The 15,911-nt window shown below is 35.7% G+C and overlaps 1 protein-coding gene across 1 annotated transcript; it reads left to right on the top strand.

Annotated features, from left to right (window-relative positions):
- The first annotated feature begins 4,930 nt into the window (after positions 1 to 4,930).
- On the top strand, positions 4,931 to 5,530 carry LOC110649608 (uncharacterized). The gene has a single exon (XM_058143392.1). The coding sequence runs from the start codon at positions 4,931 to 4,933 to the stop codon at positions 5,528 to 5,530; it is 600 nt and encodes a 199-aa protein (XP_057999375.1).
- The last annotated feature ends 10,381 nt before the right edge of the window (positions 5,531 to 15,911 follow it).

The following is a 15,911-nucleotide window of genomic DNA, read 5'->3' as shown; positions in this document are numbered from 1 at the left end:
ATGGTTGAAAATTCTTCTTATATTTTAATCCTGTGGGGAGGATCTTCAAGTTCTTGCTTGTTAGTACAGGTCAAAACCTATTAGTAGATCCGTGTCAGGAAGATCTGACCCGATGACCCTGGTCCAAAGAATACAAGTGAGGAAGAATTGAATTCCAATGGGATGCTTGGTGATGAGGCTTGTTTTGAGAATATTCTCATCTGCTGCTTTGAAGTATTCTTCATGAGGGACCCAGTATTCTAAAGGTAAGATGGCTGGATTCATCATACTTTTGTGAGCCCCAGTATCTAGGAAACCAATGACACTAATGGGCCATTCATACTTGCTGGGAAGAATATGAAGCGGAACTAAAGGAATGGGAATAGTGTCTGGGCCGTAAGTTGATTGGAAGGATTGGATATGCTGGGCCAGGTAAGATGGGTAATGGGCTTCAGTATCTGATCCTGATTCTTCTGAAGAGAAAGAGTAGTCTTGGTCTGGGCCAGTATCTGCTCCGAGGGCAAAGACTGTATCTTCATCTGGTTCATCTTGTTCAGAGAAACAGGGATTCAACATCATCATGCTCCAGGGAGATGTGAGAAGCCTGTTGTATATGTTGTAAAAGTTTCACTGCCTTATTAGGGTTCTTAGGACAGTGCTTGGCATAGTGACCTCGATTGCCATAGATGTAGCACCTGTCAGACTTCTTTGTACCCGTTCTTTTCTTTCGAAAGTATCTGACTGGTCTTCTTTCTTTCTTTTGCTTGAAAGGGGGTTGGAACCCAGAGAAATGCTTCTTGTAATGTCTTTTCTTCTTTGTCTTGCATTCACAATTCTTTTCTTTGCATTTAATGGCAAGGTGGGACTTTTGACAGACATTCTTCAGGGCCTTGCTATTGTCAATGATATCTTTGAACAATTTCTGCTGCTCACATATTTTATCTAGGCAAGCCAAGGTCATCTGATGGATTTCTCCAATGGTGATGGCATTCATTGCTCTTCTGGTAGCAGCAATACTTCTGTGGAGTTCATGCTGTATTACTTCTGGGAGAGAAGCAATGTATGTATACCTGAGGTTGACATCATTGTATCCATTTAATAAATAATAGCGTTGAGCCATGCGCTGGTAATGCCTTTCGATATCTGTTCTCTTTAAAGAGCAACATCTCATGTCAAAGAACTCTTGCCTTAGCTGTTTGCTATATAAAGATGCATCGCCAAGGAACTCAGCAAAAATAGCATTGACAGCCTGTTTAATATTCAAGTGGCAAAACTGGGCTTTATTATATTCTCCGATGGAGGCAAACCAATCTTGTAAAGTTTCAGTAGTTCGAGAGATAAATTCTCTAAGAATAGTATGAGAATCAGCATTCTCTCGAAGCATCTGAACATCGAGCCAAGCTTTAAATTCTGCAAGACGATTTCCCCATTTTGAAGGGGGAATGTCGTCCAATGTAAATCATGGGCCTGAGTTGGGCCTGGATTGGTGTGGGGCTCCTGGGAGATTAAAATCCAGGATTGGATCATCTTCTGGCATTTCCACATGTGGGTCTTGGGCTTGAAGAGGGCCTGTAGTGCCACTGGTGGAATCTGTAATTGGGGAAGGGCCTGTTTGAGAGGCAGTTGGTTGCGGATCAGCCATGAGCAATGTCGTAATATCCATTCGTCCGTCTTCACTATCATCAGAAGAGTCATCTTTTGGTTCAGAGGGTACAGACATCATATGCTGAGGAGGAGGATCAGGGTACATTTTGTCATTTCCCTTATCAATCTTCCTTTTCGGAGGATGGGATTCTTCTGAAGAGGATGGACTCTTTGGCTCATATCTGGTAGGTGTAGGATTAGGTCTGAACAAAGGAGATGGGTGGTATGTGGTTGGCGGTGGTTCATATGAGTAGTTAAAAGGACCAAAAGGAGAATATGCCAATTCAAGAATAGGAAGGAAAGGATTATGGGTCATTTGAGTGGAAAATGGGCTGTAAGTAACAGGAGCCTCTGTAGGCTTATGCAGGTCTGCTTCAACTTGGGCTAACTGTTTCTTTAACCTTCTGATTTTCTGTTCCTTTTGGTTAAACTCCACGCTGAACCTCCTTTGCTGGATTGAGGATCTTAAATCCTTGTCAAGCTGGGCAATTCTTCCTTGCAAGTCTTTATACATGTTCTGGGCAAATGCAGTGAAAGAATCAACCTTCTGATCAATATGCTGAGTCCTGGTGAGGACCTGATCAATCTTAGAGTCAATTCATTGTAATGTCCTGTTCTGGACAGCTGCATTCTTTGTCTGCCAATTCAGAACTTCTTCAGCTTGAGTGATCGGAGTCATCTGACCTTCACTATCAACCTTAGTTGAGTGAACAAAAGGTCTGGTTGAAATTTTGGTCTGCTGGTCTGTCTGTTGTGTTAATGGGGGAAATCTGCTTCATAAGAAGTGGGTGAGAACATCATGCAAGGCTGCACCAAAGGAAGTGCAGAAGGGGAAGAAACCGGTTTAAGAGGGGGCTGTTTCTTTCCTTCTTTTCTGATGATCTCAAGGGCAAGCTCATAGATGGAAAGAGGTTTCTTCTGCTTGGTTTCCTCATGGATACCAATCCATGGGCTATTATCTTAGTATCAGAGCCTGATTATCTTTGTATTATACATACTTCATTGGTGAGTAGGGGAGAAACTTTCAACCTCTGGTATTTCTTTTAACTATTATTCCTCTGTTTTCTGCCATCTTCTCTTATCTTGGTATATCGGCTGGAAACTAGTAACTGCTTGATTCCTTCCTAGAAGGTAGAGCGATCTCTAGCCACAACGCCACGTACCAAACATGGCTTGTCAAACACCCAACCCTGTTGCGGAAACTCATCTTCAAACCCCTTCTCCTTCTGAAATTGTTAATCTCATTTCTTCTCTTTCTTTCTCTTCACCCCTTCGAAGAACACTATCTTATATAATTGATAATCTCGTGGAAATATCTACTCTACCTGAAGATGCTCAAGTTGGAGAATCTCTCTTACCTCTTCTCAGTCCCTACAACATCTACAGACGATCTGGATCTCTCACCAGATCTATCAGATCTCTCATTTCTTCCAGAATGTCCTTATCAAAGGAATATGTTCAGGCCTCCAGAATGGATCAATGCTCTCTTCAGAGTTCATCTGCTGAACAGTATGTGACCTTAGAAATCCCTCCTCAACTCATTCCTAGATGGAGACAAGAAGGTTTTTCTCACCTCCACTTTGGAGCTGTTAGACTTATCCTCAGTCTACATGGAAGACGAGGACTTCCAGTGAGAGCAAGAGTATCACTCATGGATACGAGATTCTTACAATATGAACATGCAGTGATAGGAACCTGCCTTACTACTTTGCATGCTGAAAGTGTGGTACTGACGTTCTTCCCGAACTACAATCTCTCACTCAGAGACCCTCATCTCAGCATCGCTTTAAAAGTCCAAATCCAACTCACTGGTGCAGCACAGGTCACATCCTCCATGATGGCTATGTTACATCATCAGATTATCTACAGGCTGCAAGATCATGCAGTAGATTTATCTCAGCCATCCGTATCAAATGATGCTCTGCTTGTGTTAGCAGACACAGAGACCAGTCCAACAATTGTTCAGATCCCTAGGCAACTGCCTAGAAATGAGCTTGAGCAGCTCATTTCAAAGGATTGGTTAACCAATTATGAAAGGCTCCATTCAACCTCTCAACCAATCCAGATCACAGAATCCTCTTTCAGGAGAAATCCTGATGGTACGGTACAGACCACTTTTCAGCCACTACGGCATTCTACGGGATCCTTGCCTGTATTCCAGACCATGATGGTCCAACCATTAGAAAAGGAGCAAGAAGACTATCCCATTGGAGCAGTAACACCTGACAACCATTACATCTATCCTCAGAAGATAGATGGATAAGTCTAACAGCTCCAAAGTAGAGGTGAGTACACTTCGGTTTGTTTTTAGTTTATAATTTTTATTGCGTGTTATTGTTAGCATTTCATAATATATGCTGATTTCTATGTTCACATAGATTAAAAAATTATAACTTTTTAATTATTGAATTAAATTAAACTAATTAAAAGAATATAATCAGCATAAATAAAATAATAACTGCACTCATTATTTAATTAAAAATTAAATAACTCATCCCATGGAATGTCTCCAAAGGGACAAATTGGTAAGTAAACAACAAACTTTGTTTAAAAAGGAAATTAGCCTGTGATTTGAGATCAATAAAAAAGAAAAGTAGGCCCACTTTTCCGACCGAGGGAACTTTCATTAAAGAACAAGTGAAAGAATCTACGAGAACGATATAAATGGATGGCTAGATGAATATAAAAATGATTTTGTCAAAGAAGCGGTTCACATTTAGTGGTTCATCAAATCATTTAATAAAATTCTATTCATTACGATTAATAAATTTTAGTTTAATAATATTAAAATCATTTTTAAAATTATAAAGTTCAAATCTAATAAAAAAAATTTATTAATTAAATTTTAGTTTAACGATGATATTAGAATTATATTTAAAATTGTGAAATCTTAGTGTGCGTCTAACTAATAAATTAAAAAAAAAAAACTATAATTTTAACAAGTAATTTTTGTAACAAAAATCATTCTTCTGTTAATAAATCACATTTAACCCATAAAAATGTAACGAAAAAACTGCTTTCGCTTGTATACAGTATTTTTATTTTTGTGCTGAAGCATCTGTTTATTGATTTTGTAGATGCCTCACGTAGACATAAAACTTGTTTTAACTGTTATGCCAAAAACACTACATACTAACAAACACCTTTTCTTGCAGTAACTAACCCCTCCGTTTTCAATGCTTTTTATTGTTCCTGTTTTACCTTCTTCCTTTGATGGGCTGCATGATCAGAATTCCCATCCCGCTCCGCCGCCCACCACCTCCATCCAAGAAACTAAGGAGGCCAGCACCACTACAACACCGCCCCCATGCATCAACCTTCACCTTCTCCTTCTCCACTGGAGGAAAGGAAAGGAGATCCTAGAATTTATTTTCTTTCTGCCTTCTTCTTTTCTTGTATTGTCTCTGGTGGAGTTTTTCTTGGTCTTTACATTTTCCTTCCACCAGATGAAACCCAACCCTGGTATCCCATTTCAGGGTTTATTCTTGTGGCCATTCCATGGATATTTTGGTTCTTGACCTATATATACAGATGTATCAGACCAATACATACCCATTCTGAACCCTGCAAATCCTTCCCAAGATCCACATCTACAGTTGCAGCAACAAACCCTTCATCTAATAAATCTCATTTAAATTTCCTGATGCCTTCCCCTAATGACGTTGAACATTCTGTTAATGAGCATTCTAATGGCGTTGGACGCCATGTACGTTTTGGACGTGTTATTGTAATTAGTGAATATGATGATTATAATCATGAGAATAATAGCAATAATGATGACCATGATATACATGATGGTTCAGAAGCCGAGCACACAAGTAGCACCTCACCATCTCAGGAAGAAGAGAAGATGGTTGATTCTAGGGAAAGTGAAATACTATTAACTTGCTCTGCTGGCTTATCTTGATACAAAATATGTGAAGGTGATGATGGTATATATGAAGTTGATATTCAATTTTCAGTTTCTCATACAGTGCGTTTGCTTAGGCCATTAATTGTAATTGGATGAAGTGAAGGACACATTGAGAGAAAGAAACGGCCCATAATCAGAAGGGGCGGCCTAGAAAGTCATGTTCTCTTGGACCAGCAAGTAGGGAAAAAGATTTGGGTTAGCAAAATAGTGGCACAGATTTTCTTGGATGTAGGTTGTCATGTGATTTCATGACAATAGAAAAGGGAAAATGAGAAACATGTGTAATTTGCATGCCTTTATTTGTCCGTCTTGTTTGCAAAATATTCGCATGAATTACTTGTCTGTGATCATGATTGATATTTCCACCTAACGCATGCCTGAATCACTCTTCAATAAACCTGGAAATGAAAGAGACCCAAATTACCATTCACCAGAAGCATCAAACGAGAAAACAAAAACACAATCAATCAGAAAACCAAACACTCAAATTCAAATGTGACCTAACACTAAAATTAAAAAACAGAAAAACGAAAGAATGGAAGGGGTTACACTCACCAAGGATGGAGACCAAAGCAAGGAATCGGTATCACAGAAGGATAATGCTTACCCATCTCTCAGTCTTTCTGCCAGGATTCTAAAAGGATAAAAATTTTCAAATGATCATTATGGGAGAGGGACCAGAGAAGATGGGTAATGAGTACTTTAGACACCATATTTTGGCCGACCTTCAAAGGCAAGGGTCTTTTAAAATCGAAACTTTATTATTCGTTCTCGACCGATGTCCCAATCATAGGTAGCTTTTCCGAACTTACCGATCGCTCGTCCTTGGAACAAATCGATCTCTCGCTTAAGTTAGATTGTTTTCCGATCTTTTGATTTTTATCAGATGAGTTCGAGTCAATATGAGGTTTCCGGACCATCCAACCTTGCCAGCTGTTGTTCTCTAATTTCTCTATGTACAAATATCGCAGAACTTCACTTGACTAATGTTGTAATCGGGCTTCTCGCTTGAATGCCTCAGATATTCCTCAAAATGAAGTTAAGGTATTTATCCGGTCTAATAATGGTTCCGACCTTAAAAGTTCTAGCCTGTGTTAAATCTTTGCAATTCTAAAGTTACGTTCGGTATTTGGTCATGCCTCCGTCCGATCTCATGTTCACGTGTAATATTTTTCCGATCTCTTATCTTTTGATTAATAGTCGCTCTCAGGTTTAATGTTCAACTACATTCAATCAATTAAGTACTTAGACAATTTGGTTTGGATGCTTTCCGATCTCATCAAGAAATTGAACATTAAAAAAAAAAAAAACTTCAATTCATTTCAAAATAAAAATGTACAAGTCAATTAGCGAGGGGGGTCTTCTCCGCCCTAGGCCTAGATACATCTCTCTCTCTCTCCTCACCTTTGGGCTCCTCATCACTGTCCTCTTCGATCTCTGGGATGAGCTTATCCATCCAGGAGAAGTCCTCCTCAGGATAACGCTTCTTTAGCTCGGCCAGGAGGTCGTTATGGGCGTTCACATATGCTCCGACCTCTTTTGTAGTGCTCTCCTCTTCCTTTGCTTGGAGCTCCTCCTCCTTCGCCCGAAGTTCCTCAGAAAAATGAGCAAGATCGGCAGATCAATTAGCCCTAGAGACTTCAAGTTCCTGCTCCACTTCGGTTACCCTCTCTTCGCAATATTTCACCCAATCTTCCAGTTTGGCGATGTAATCATTGGCAAAGGAGAGCTGAGCCTTTGCAGCTGAGGCATCCTAGACTGCCTTAAGAATCTCCTTCCTTAAGGCATGGGCTTTTTCTCTGATCACATGTTGATTTGCAATAGCCTCCAAGCCCAAACTCATTGTTTGAGTTAAAATATCGTCGATACTCTCCTCTACCAATCTGTTCCGATCTTCTTGGAAGTAGATGGAGGTGCCCATGACCTTGGCTAGGCCAGGGTTCCCTCGGGTGGACCGGATCCTTTCCAGCGATTAGATGAGGAGTTGAGCTCCTTGGGAGAGCGTTCTAACAATAGGGCCAGAGGACTCCCCTTCTACATTAGAAGAGATCGGAGGAGGAGGACATTCGATCTGCTGAGGAGGAGGGACAGCGACCTCTACTTCTGAGACTGGCTGCTCCTGAGGTCGAGGAGGGGAGCTCGGCACTTCTACCAATTCTTGGTGAGGTGTCTGAGTAGCGGTGGAGGTGGCCTCCTTCATCGCTCGTACCTTTCGGGAGACCTCCCTCTTTCACTTGCGGCTCTCTTTAGAAGCGTCACCACCCGCCATGCCTGCACAAAGAAGAAGTCAGTGAGTTCGCTAAGAGTGAAAGACTAGAGATCGGGAATATACCAGTAGGATCGAGGTCAGAAAGCTGAAGCTCGTAATCTTTAACGGAGATCAGCCGCATCATCCACCATTTCAGTTCGGCCATCACCGCATCTAAGCACGAATATTTATGGGTGGCCGCCTGAGTTTTTAATTCCTTCACCATGGCGTCTTCGTCTTTATTTAAAGCAAGCTTCTTAGGGAGTTAGGGGACCAAATAGTTCCAATTACGTGGGATCCCTCAAAACCATCTCGATCCTTGCTGGCAGGTTTTCCTTTCTCAAAGACGTTCCTCGCTTTGGTCTGGTAGCCAAACCGGGAACCGAAATAATGGTTGTGCTTGCTCCGATTGGTCTAATCGTGTCGCCTTCTTCCGAGGTTCATGAAATATGAACAGAGAGAGGACTAGCAGCTCTCTGACCGTCGGTACAGCTCATTTTTAGAAAATAAAAGGGAAATTAACTGAGAAAAGATCAAAACCCTTACCAGAGTGTGAATCGGTGTCTGGAAACTTTAAAAAGCGAGAGGCAGTGCTGAAATTGCTAGGGGAAGCTTTGAAAATGACATAAGGAAACAAATGAGTCACCTCTCCCCTATTTATATCCGTCTGAATATTAAATGCTCACGAAGTCTCAAGCGACGCATCGATTAGCGAAACCGGGCCGCCTCCTTGACATATCGTAAGAAGGTTCCAGAAATATAATAAAAAATCAAATAAATGAGATCGATCAATTAAGGTCACTGAATATCGACGAATGACGATTCGTCTAGGGATCAGATCGAGTACACTTATCAAAGATCGGAAAAATAATCAATGCAAGTTAGAGAGGAAAGATCAAGAATGAGAGAGATCGAGAAATAAGAGGGGACCCAATGCAAGAGATAGAGATTGGAATAATGATCCCAAAAGGGGATGGTCATAATGGGAAGATCGGAAGAAACAGGAGACGACCTATAGAGATCGGAGAACGCAAAGGGGTTAAATAACTTTCAATTAACTCTCTTCATCGTCAGATCCGAGTTAGTTAAAGCATTTGCAGGCATGATCAGATCCTCACCATGAATCTCATTTGCAAGGATGCCCTCCTAGCTGCCAGACGCCAAAGCAATTAAAGCAGCCCTGTACATCTCGATCTCCACCATTGATTATAATTGTAAGGATGGATATGGAGCCCTTAGATCAAAAGCAGATGACAGATTCGGCACCTTTTATTCCTAGCCTTTGGATCTATTTCGTAAGGCAGGACCCTGGACCGTTGGATTAAAAAGAGAAAGGATGGATATTCTAAACGGAATCCCTACCCTCCATTTTGATTCTCTTTAATTCTCATACATCAGATTATGTCCTTTTGAATCTGAGCCCTCTGTCTCCCCCTGGTGAGATCCTGACCCTTCACACGTTCCCTATAAATACCTGCATGCAGCACTGTAGAAGGAACGGAAGGAAAAAAAAAAAAAAAAAAAAAAAAAGGAGGTGGTGATTATCGTAGAAAGACTCTGGATTTTGATTCAGTCTTGCCATTTTGAGCTTTTGAAGTATTGAGAAACTTTAGAAACCAGTTTTCTGAAGTATTTCACTAAAAGGGGCTCTAAATCTTGAGATTTTCATTTTCAGTGCCAGTGCACTACTCTCTGAAACCATTTTCATTCTGCTTCATTACCACCACCCTAGTATCAGTGCATTACCCTCCGAGCTCAATTTCGTTCTGACCCATTCTCATTATCTTGGGTAAGCTGAAGTCCTTCAGCCGTCAGTTTTCACCTCTCTAAGATTTGTGGATACCGGAGTCAGCTCGCTTGTCTCCTTAACTTTCTATAGGTAAGCGCCTAAGCTGTTATTTTGTTGAATATCCTTGGCTTGTTTCATCCAATTTTCTTTTAAAAGTTTCTTTTATATCCAGTCACATTAAGTTTCAGAATAGATTATCTAGGCCTGAAGTTATTTCTTATGCCTTCTTTTTCTATTTATTCGTAAACTCCAGTTATCATCTCTTAGTTTTCACTCCTTTCAAAAATAGATGTTCGAGTCATCGGCGACTCGTAAATACTCTAAAAAAATATATATATAGGCAGGGGTACTTTAACATGAGAGTTTTGGTCTGAATAAATGAAAAATGATAAAGGAAGATAGGTGTAGCAAAGGTCAGATAGGTTGGAAACAAGAATAGGTCAAATAAACAAGTTATGAGATCGGGCCTCAAAATGATCCCAGGCGATAAGACAATAGATCGGGGATTAAAAGAAGTTTGGATCCCGGGCGAGCAACTAAAAAGAGATTGGATATCGCAAACCAAAGAGTTCCAATAAAACGATCATGCGGGAGATCGGCAAGAAGTTTGATCTTGAATCCACTATCTAGGCATAAGGTCCCATCAGTTAGGAAAAGCTTTACACGGGTTTTCTTGCGCCTTCAGTACTTCATTCCCATATAAAAGGGGTCAAGAAGGACCCTTTACCAGAATCCTTAGTTCAAAGTTCTTGCAAAACGCCATTCTAATAAATATATTAAGAGTTCGAGGGAGAGTTCTTACCCGAACTTAGTCTAATTTTTAACATAAACACATTAAGAGTTCGGGGGAGAATTCTTACCCAAGCTCAGTCTAATCTTTAACGGGATTTTAACGTAACACATTAAAAGTTCGGGGGAGAGTTCTTATCCGAACTCAGTCTAATTTTTAATGCAACACATTAAGAGATCGGGAGAGAGTTTTTACCCGAACTTAGTCTAATCTTTAACGGGATACATTAAGAGATCGGGGGAGAGTTCTTACCCGAGTTCTCAACTTAAACCCTTAACACTAAGAGATCGAGGGAGAGTTTTTATCCAAGTTCTCAACTTAAACCCTTAACACTAAGAGATCGGGGGAGAGTTCTTACCTGAGTTCTCAACTTAAGTTCCTGATACACTAAGAGATCGGGAGAGAGTTCTTAACCGAATTCTCGACCAAAATCTTAATAAATATGTGGAGATCGATGGAGAGTTTTTACCCAAAATCCTCTGCTTAAATGTTAACAGAATTCACTAAGAGGTCGGGGGAGAGTTCTTACCCAAATTCTCAGTCAAAATCTTAATAAAATATGTAGAAATTAGGAGAGTCCTTACCCGAAATCTTCTGCTTAAATTTTGATAAAATACATTAAGAGATCGGGAAAGAGTTCTTACCCGAATTCTCTTAGCTTAAATCCGAACTAAAAAAAATCACAACTTCAATAGTCAAATAACCCCCAACAAAAATCCATTATATAGCACCTTTTCATTGAAGGATCAGCTCATGTACCCGTGTTCTTGGGCAACCTTAAATAGTGAAATATCAAATATTCCTTTTATCCGCATAAAGGATTAACATCATTAGTCTAACCCCCAAATTATCAATTTATAAAGAGCATAACTTTAATTCTGCTTACCCTCGTTGAGGGACGAGGTGGGGTGCCTAACACCTTTCCCACCCGTATACAGACCCCGAACCTAGAATCTATGTTTTTAAAGTAGTTTTTAATCTTTACAAATGGTTTTCTTTAATTTCCCTCAAAATTAAAGTGGTGACTCTTCACATTTCCCACTTCGGTGAGTATTCGTTCTGCGACCGCAAAAACCCTTGCGACAAGTACCTCGCAGATTCCATTAACAGCGAAACAAACTATGCCAGTATCAATGGCAATGACGATGAGTTGCGGAACCTCGTTGAGGTTTCTGGGATCTTGGAGGTGACAGTATGCACCATCGTTCTTGACTGAGCTCTGGACTGCATGGCTTTGAGCGCTAATTTGTTTTGTTGAGGGGTGAGCATTATTCGGTTCAAACTGAATAAATCGAACTGAATCACCTTAATTCGATAATTTATTCAATTTTTAAGATAATTAGGTTCGGTTTGGTTTTATATTATAAAAATTTCGATTATTGTAGTTCAGTTTTGTTTTAAAGAGAAAAAAAATCGATTAAACCAAACATAACTGAATAGTTTTATTGATTTTTAAATTGATTTATTTTTATGGGGAATTTATAAATTGTATGTAATTATATATATATAAATTGTTTAATTTTATTAATTAATGGTTATTAGGCTCAAACCAAGGTCAAAATCAGACCAAATAACTTAAAAATCAAGTCTAAATTAAAAAATCAATTAAAAATCAAAATTGATTGGTTTAAATCGAATCAAAATAGAGCGGTTCAATTCGATTTGATTTTTTATCCATTTTAATTTAATTTAATTTCTAAAATATATAATTTAATTTTCATAATTTGATTCGATTCAATTCGATTTAAACCAGCCGATGACCAAATAACTTTCTCATTCTTATGGGGGTGAGGGAGCCCATTTGTGATTGGGCTTTGGTCATGGCCCTACAATGAATTTCATTTTTTTTTTTTGGAGAAGACGTAGGTAGGATAGAATAGCAACTGCACAAACCTTTTAACAAAATAATGACAATTTGTATAATATATAAATATTATATACATGTATTCTCCATAAACAATATCAAATTTCAAAAGGATTAGCGACACAGACAATATGAAATCTCGAAAAATCAGCCTTCATAAACATTCAGTATCACACCCCCCAAAAACACAGATTTCAACCCTACAAATAATCTTAAATTTGTTTAAATTTTACTTTGGCATAAAGATTTAAATTAAAAATAAAATAATCATAAAAAACACTAACTAAAATTATAAGAAAAGTATGATTTTAAATTTGCTTAAAATTACTTTGTTTTGTCCGGGCTTATATTATATATGGTTCTCTCTCTAATGTGTGTGTATATATATATATATATATAAAAAATGTGTGCTATGTCACATTGGAACTCTAAATTTTTTGCACTTCTCCATAATAGGTAAACCTGAGATCAATTGAAAAGAAAATTCTATGCAAGTAATTAGGCAAAGTTAAGGGTAATTTATAAATTTTCTTTGCATCTGTGTGATTAGTTTAAGTTAGGAATTTAGATAAATTAGATAAATAAATAAAAAAAAAAAAAACTCACGATGTTAGCTTATATCATTCAATCAGAAAATCCTCAAACTCTCATGTTAAATGCTAACTTAATTTTTTTTTTATGTAAAATAAAGAGAGTCGAACTTGAATCATTTAAATTATATATATATATATATATATATTTATTTATTTATTTATTTATATATATATGAAACTGCCTCTTGGCTTGACTATGATCAATGTTGAGAATGCTAACTTAAGTTTGGCTTAAAGTAATTCATTGCAAAATTAAATATCATAAATACTAATCTTTCTGCACTTGCCAGCCTACTTGTTTATAGTCATTCTATAAAAATTCCTGAGTCTTGAATTTCAATCCTATATTTACTGGAAATATTTAATTTAATTTAGTTTTACTTTTTTATCTAAATTAATTTAAAAGGTTTAATTTAAGTTCAATTTAATTTAAAAATTAAATTTTTTAAGTTAAATTTTTTTAATTTAAAAAAAAATCAAAAATTTAATTTCTTAAGTTTAAGTTCAATTTCTTGATTTAACTCAAAAATAAAAAATTAACTTTCTTAATATTTTTAATTTTTAAACTAAATTAAATTAAAATTAAAATTCTTAAACTTATTTAAATAAAAATTAAAAATTACTTAATTAAATATCTCAATAAGTACAGTACAGGGTTGAAATTGAACGTTAAGCTGAAATTCCTTTCCCCTCTTGTTTAATTTGTGGGTTGTCCATTTAGTGTCATTTTGTTCAATGATCCTTTATAACAATTGGCATTTTAATAGTTTTAGTTAATGTTGGATGAGGCTTATTCTTACCTCTTTTAAGTTAAAATAATATGTAGGAGGTGAAACCATATTAAGACCTTTGAAGTCTATTATTTATAATCTTTCTATTATTCTCAATCAATCAAATCTTTACTTTTTTTTTTGTTAACATCTTTATTTTTGGTAAAGGAAAAGCTACATTATGCAAACTTTTGAAAAATTTGAATGTTATATGATCATGCGCAAAAAGATTTTTTTTTTATGAATAATTAAATCTTTTTTATGGATATACAATGAAAACTGGAACAATTATTGATAATGCGCTATACAGTTTCTCACTTTTAAATAAAATTAAAATTATTTACATTTTAAATAAAATAATAAAATTTTAAAATTACATATTAAAATATAAATATGCATGTTGTCACATATTAATTTAAGATACTATGTTTGAGTTATATATAAGATTTAAACAAACTTCTTCATTTTAAACTAACTTTTAGAATGGAGTTTGACTCGATTTATTTATCAGAGCTTATTCTATTTCAATATTAGATCATCTGTGAAGGAGTATGTTATTCTATATTGATTTGAAACGAGGTGTTTGAGTTATATATAAGATTTGAGAATATGAGTATCAATAAAAATTAATATAATTATCAAAAGACTAATTTATATTTCTATATTTATTTAATTAATTTACTTTTTATATATTTTATTTTAATTTATTTCCACAGTATCCCCTTTCCCAATCTTTTTAATATTAAAAAAATTATTCTTAATTACTAGTCACATGTTATGTGTAATGATCAAATTTTGGAATTTTAAGAAGAGAGAGAGAAGGGAGAAGGAGAGAAGCAAGAACAAAAAATTAAATAATTATAGTAATAATAATTTCTAAAATAATCAAAGTACCTAAAAAGTAAAAATGCTTAGTATTAATTTAAATTCTCACTTAATTGAAATCATAATCATACAAAAAAAATTTAAATAAAACTATATATGAAAATCAATTAATTCTATTTATATATGAAATATATAAAGTTAAAATCATAACTTTCCTCTGGTTGAAAATATATGCCATTGTTACATAATAAAAAAATTAATTAAAAATTTGCATATCAAAAATAAATTCGAATAGGGTTTCTGATTTTTTTTTTGATATTTTTAAAATATTAAAAAAATGAAATCAAAATTTAATAAATAATTAAATATAATAAAACTGAAATTCGATTTAACCAAATTAATAAAAAATATATATTTTATATATTACTTAATATTATTTTATAAATTATTAATAAAATAAAATTATAATTATAATTAATAATATTAATAAATTACAAATAGTATATTTTCAATAAAATTATAATTAATATTTATTAATTAAAAATTCAGTTAATTCTATTGGTCAAACTGATAAAAATTAAAATTTTTTAGAATTGTGAATAAAAATTAATCAATAATCGAATTACTCTTTATAAAAATAATAAAATTTATTAATTTAATATAATTCCTAATCATAATTAAATAATTCACACAAAAATAATATCAAATTATGTCTTATTAGCAACTCTGAAGTCCCTATTAATTCAACTCAAAGCCTTCTTTTTCTTCATCCAATATTTTGGTTTGGCTCTAAATTTTTCTTACTTAAATTTAATTCATTATGAGCTAAAGATATATGATTGAATTCATTTATTAAATACATATATCTCATATATCTATATTTTAGATGTATAATAAGCTGGGTCTAAACTAAAATTTCTTTTGCTCTACTACCCACAATTCGTACTAAAATTAATCAAACCCAAATAATTCTCCATGATTATTTGACTTTGCATACATTCACCACCTCAATATATATCACAAGAAAACCAAAATTTTCATTATTTTTTCTTGTCTGCCATGGCTACCAAGCACAACATTGTGACCATTTTTTTCTTGTTTCTCTTCCTAATAATTGTCCTCTCCTCCACAAGCAATGGAGCAATATATAGAGTTCATAGCTTAAGGCTCCATCAAGACAACATGCATGTTTATCCACCTACTCCTTTTGGTCTCCTCCCCAGAGGCTCTCCCTTTCCACCTTCAGGGCCATCAAAGAGACACAATGAGCACAAAGAAAATGATGAAGGTCCGGCGGAGGATGGTGATGATGTCTATCCATGACTCCAGGAGCTTGCAATACCTTAATTACAGAATGATTTTCATCGTGTATTAGCTTGGTTGGCTAGTGAGTTTTCTTTCTGTATTGAATATTATAATCATGCAATGATGATAATATTAGTGTGTCTCTGGAAAAGGAGAGGAAACTTAATTAGGTTTTGTGATTGTAGAATTCA

Source organism: Hevea brasiliensis, chromosome 3 (assembly GCF_030052815.1).
Source record: "Hevea brasiliensis isolate MT/VB/25A 57/8 chromosome 3, ASM3005281v1, whole genome shotgun sequence".
NCBI lineage: Eukaryota > Viridiplantae > Streptophyta > Magnoliopsida > Malpighiales > Euphorbiaceae > Hevea > Hevea brasiliensis.
Note: the sequence above shows the minus strand (reverse complement) of the source record. Positions and strands in the feature narration are given on the sequence as shown.